The sequence below is a fragment of the Paramacrobiotus metropolitanus genome, unplaced genomic scaffold, assembly GCF_019649055.1.
Source record: "Paramacrobiotus metropolitanus isolate TYO unplaced genomic scaffold, Prichtersi_v1.0 Parri_scaffold0000098, whole genome shotgun sequence".
NCBI lineage: Eukaryota > Metazoa > Tardigrada > Eutardigrada > Parachela > Macrobiotidae > Paramacrobiotus > Paramacrobiotus metropolitanus.
The window spans coordinates 219,466-224,483 of NW_026570318.1; the positions used below are offsets into that span (position 1 = coordinate 219,466).

Consider the following 5,018-nt stretch of genomic DNA (forward strand, 5'->3'; position numbering starts at 1 on the left):
CATGCCAGTTGGAACACTTTGTGTTGGTAGTTTGAATTGCAAAAATTATTAACCGCTCTTTTCTTCACTGACAGGAGCCGCTACCGGTACGATGGATGCCTCCCGAAGCTATCGAGAAAAGGCTGTTCTCGCAACAGTCAGATGTGTGGTCTTTCAGTATTGTATTGTGGGAAATGTTTAGCTTGGGCGCCATGCCGTATGCCGACGCTCACTGCATTCTGAAGCAAACGGTTGGCGACTTTCTAACGGGGCTAAAGAGCGGCTGGAGACTAGAGAAACCAGCCATATGTCCAGATTTTGTGTAAGTGATGTTTGCCTTTGGAGTGGCTCTGGAGCTATTCGCTGTATTTCGCTGAATTATTTATAATTTCCTTCAAAACACCAGATTATGCAACACTGATTTATTGCCGCCTACATAAAATACAAAACTTACAGTTTCCAGCAGTTTAATTGTTTACGCCAGCTGCAAAATCATGTTCTGATCGGTAGATTCCAACTGATGGAGCAGTGTTGGCGGCTGTCACCAGCAGAACGTTCAAATTTCGCTGAACTCGCGGGACAATTGAGAAGCATTCTCGAAGCCGAATCTGAGGAATCCTATTTGCGTTTAAACTATAACTACGCCCAGTTCAATGAAATTCACCGTGATATTTTGAAAAATACTCAATGTGAACTGGAAAGCATGAATGGCGGGTAAAGCGCTAGATTTCCGATGTCGATATGTCAAAATTATGTGCACGAATTTGCCCTGTATCAGCGGTCTCCGGTGAAATTATGTCATTTTATTCTGACGGTGGTGTAATTTGTTTCGTGTCAGTACTGTCAGAATTTTGCGCAAAAATTGTCTTTAGATTAATTTTTAATTTATTGTTCTTAAAAATATGGTTTATCACTGATCGCGGGAAGCAAAATGCAGTGAACTACTTGTACAAGGGCAGGTTGGAGACGTGAGCATGATGAAAATTCGAGCTACCCCGCCTTGAATTGTATTAACATAAGATACTGTGGTGCACTGTCATCTGTAATTTTTCCTTCATGTCCGTTGAAATATCACTGAATTCATGTGATAGCTGGTGCTCACGCTAGGCATGCAACAAGACCACAGCGGAAGAAAATGAGATTCTGAAGGTGCAGCTACAGCTGACTGAGCTGAGTATTCTACATGCCGACACGCCGACATGTATTCTTTTACTGGTCAAATATCGATCACATTTAACATTCCATATACTCTGTACGCTTTAATTATGGAGGATCAGAGGCAAATGTGCTTAGTATATTCAAGCAAATACATAGCTAAATACTCCGCAAAAATTTACGAATAAATTTTGGCGCAGGGTTGCAGGGCATCTGGAAACTGCACAGCACCGGCAACTTTTTGTAAAACAGTCTCTGAACTCATTAGCCTAATTGTTTTAGTCGCATAACCACATTTATTGGAAAGAAAGCGAAGCAGCATAAACAGTAACAGAAACTGACGAGCATTGCATGTCTACGTTATTTTATTAGTATTGCGCTCAATTGTTGTTTATTACGATGTTTCTGATCATAAAAAATAATTATAAACCGTCAGTGTCTACATCTCTTTATTACTGCTGCCAGTACCAGCGCGATCTTTAAAGGCACAGAGAAACCGGTTTTAGACTTCCATGCAAGACACATGTATGCGATCACGCTCAGCCTTTTAGACAATGTGCAGTGTTTCTACGGTTTCTTCCATAAGTCGCACTGACACAATCAACGACACTGCAACCGTTGAAATACATTGCGGTCTGAACATTAGACATGTTTGTGTTTTTTAAGCAGCATAGTGTAAACATGTTGTAGTTTGCGGTAAACCGGCTTGTTGAGCTACAAACAACATAAAAATGCCCAGAAAAGGTCGCTTATCACCGATGACCTCCGTGCTTGTCAGCGGAATGGTTTTTCTTTGTTACATTGAAGAAGTATTTTGCGATGCAGATGCGACAGAGATTTTCCGCGACGATTTTCAAATGCTGAATCTGGAAAACTGGGAGGTTGCCAATGAGAGCAACGCAACTAACGCACTTTGGGATCCTGAGAACGTGTTTGCCCAAAACGGTGTATTGACCTTGAGATCTGCCATGCATAGTCAAGGCACAAATCGGTCGCGTATCAATGCTGGACTAACGACAAAGGATTTCGCCTTTAAGTACGGACAACTCTTAATTCGTTTAAAATATTCCCATGGTTACGATGACGACTCCGCTGCGTGTTCTATGATCATGTTGATGCCGTTTGGGAACGCCTCCTTTCCCAATACGTCAATCGTTTTCTGCTCTGATGCGCCTACTCTGATAATCGCATATCAGACATACGCCGCAATCTCCGGTGAAGCCACCAAATACGAGCAAACTTTTATTAGGTGAGCCAGGTGGCGACAAAACGTCGGTGACGACGTCATGATAAGCGGAATTATTTTTTTCTGATATTAAAAATCTTCTTTTTCTGGATATCAAAAATTTAAAATTTGACAAAGTTATGCTGTACCAATCACCTGTGTTCATAAAAGCATGAAGTAATTCGAAAGAGTTATTAGTACGAAAGAGCTATTCGAAAGAGTTATTAATACGAGTACGTAATACGCGCAAACACTCGCAAGGTCGGTGAGCTAAGATCTTTTTCTGTAAGTCTCTTATACTGGTGTGATATGAATTTCGTCCTACAAAAAGAAAACATTTTTTCTGTTTTTGCGCTTAAGCGATGGAGATTTGAACCTCGATTACCACATCTATCGACTGGTCAGGACGGATGAGCTGATGGAATTATATATGGACGACATTCGTCTCTTTAACCTCACCGTTCCCGGGCTGGAGAACTGGCCAGAAATGCGCATACGACTCTTAAATGGTTTGAAAGATGGCCAGCACCCTGGAAATTTGCGTTTCATGGCAAAAGGACTTCCACCAGTACCGTCATACGAATTTCTTATAGATTATGTCATTGTGCTGCAACAAAATAGGCTGCATAGCGGATTAACAACAGGCATGGCTGTTTTCTTGTCAAATTTTTACGGAATTCGGTCTACAGTCTATTTACAGACAGACAATGTCACAGTTACAGATAATATCCATCTCAGGATAGTGCTGGGGGCAGCTCTACCGGTTACCCTCTTGGTGTCAACGGGATTGATTTGTCTGCTGGTTCGACGTGCAAGATACCGTCGTGCCATGCGGCGGAAACTCATTTACAAAACCAAAGGACCGCAAAGAACATCCAGTTGTCATGATACAACTCCGTTAGAACGCAGTGCCGACGTCCAGCAGCTGCTTAACAGCGAAAGCGTCAAGGCTCGCGAAACCGCACTGCAAAATTTACAAATTTGTAAGCAGCGTTTCATTATCTGCGAAGTTATTGTACATGTAGGTTTCTTCGTTTTGTAATATTCATTGGTACCTTGCCTAGATTCATGGTTATATGTAATACATACTGCTGTTATTTTCAGCGAATATGATTTTGGGCCGAGGAACAACAAGCATAGTTAAGAAAGGCGTGGCCACTGGCCTCTGCGGCTGCTCTGAATCTATCGACGTGGCAGTGAAAACAGCCCGGGACAAGAGCGATCCAGTAGAAAACCGACAACTGCTACAGGAATTGAAAATTATGGCCGCGATGCGGCACGATGAGCACATTTTGCAGCTATTGGGAGTAGTATTACAAGGTACCCGTTTATTATGCAGTAAGAGGCGCTATTTTATTACGCAAGTGCTGTATGTCTCTTGCAGGGGACCTTCTCCTGGTTCTCGAATACTCCAAGTTTGGTTGCCTGAAGAATATTTTGAAAACTCGTGGAATCGAACGCTTCTACAACCATGTAGGCGCGGAGGGTGAGATCCTTCCGTACGATGATGATGAAGCGGAGCGGATTAAACTGGCCGCCGACAGAATGGTAGTGCGACGTGACGAAGCGGATGACTTCGACGGGGAGATCATGTCCACACAAACGCTCCTGAATTTCGCTTACCAAATCAGTCAGGGCATGCAGTTTCTCAATACCCTGTACATCGTGCATCGCGATCTCGCGGCACGGAATATCCTGATTTGCGACGGATATGTGGCAAAGATATCGGATTTCGGAATGGCTCGGATGGGCACCGACTGCGTTGTCGAGGATCCCAAGGTAAGAGAGTGGGTAGATAACTGAACTGTGGATTGCTATGCCGAAATTATGCAGGAAGCGCTACCGGTTCGCTGGATGCCACCGGAAGCCATCATGGAGAAACTCTATTCGGAGATGTCGGATGTGTGGGCGTTCGGCGTTCTCCTCTGGGAAATGTTTAGCTTAGGTGCTCTTCCATATGCGGAAATCAATGTAACCACCGGCAATAAAATTTCGGATTTCCTTACATCCTTAAGGACGGGATTTCGCTTGGACAGGCCAGCAGCATGTCCAAATGCCATGTGCGTAAGAATTCATCCGCACGAGCGGTTTGCGAAAAGGATCTGGGTTTTTAATTTTTGTCAAATTTGACGGGGTACAGATCGATAATTACTGCTGAAAGTTAGGCCGATAGCCACTCTGGTTATTTCCTTTTAAAGCCTTCGCTCAGTGACGCAGCCCGACGCTAGAGATTTTGATTTATACAGATTGTTTTCAAATTGAGTAGGCAAGAAACGGAAAATTTAATAAACCACGGCAGCAGTTGACAAAAACGTAAACCGCTGCGCTTTGAAATTCGGAAGCCACATGCTTCACCTATTTTTTTATATGCGGGCTGTCGGGCACGATTACCGATCATAGGATACGAAGCACTGTCGAAATTATTGACATTATTTTTGTTCGATGATTTCAGATACAATTTAATGGGGCAATGCTGGCAACTCACACCTGATGATCGCCCGCAGTTCGGCTGTCTCACCGAAAGTTTGCGAGGCGTATTGGAAGATGCTTGCACACAGATCTATCACCGCCTGGACTATCGATGCCTCCACTCCGTTGCGGCCGTAAAAGGTGGATGACGAACATTTGTGTACATTTATGTATTACTCTGCCCATAAGA

At 43.5% G+C, this 5,018-nt stretch overlaps 2 protein-coding genes across 2 annotated transcripts; both read left to right on the plus strand.

Moving 5' to 3' along the window:
• Window positions 1-1,808: 1,808 nt before the first annotated feature.
• Window positions 1,809-3,102, plus strand: LOC129596935 (uncharacterized). Its single transcript, XM_055494340.1, has 3 exons — window positions 1,809-2,383; window positions 2,720-3,003; window positions 3,098-3,102. Exons 1-3 carry the CDS (start codon window positions 1,866-1,868, stop codon window positions 3,100-3,102), a joined length of 807 nt encoding a protein of 268 aa, XP_055350315.1. The 5' UTR covers window positions 1,809-1,865.
• LOC129596976 (receptor-type tyrosine-protein kinase FLT3-like) lies at window positions 3,097-5,018 on the plus strand. Its single transcript, XM_055494381.1, has 5 exons — window positions 3,097-3,342; window positions 3,464-3,679; window positions 3,744-4,138; window positions 4,193-4,419; window positions 4,812-5,018. The coding sequence occupies exons 1-5, from the start codon at window positions 3,189-3,191 to the stop codon at window positions 4,975-4,977; spliced, it is 1,158 nt and encodes a 385-aa protein (XP_055350356.1). The 5' UTR covers window positions 3,097-3,188; the 3' UTR covers window positions 4,978-5,018.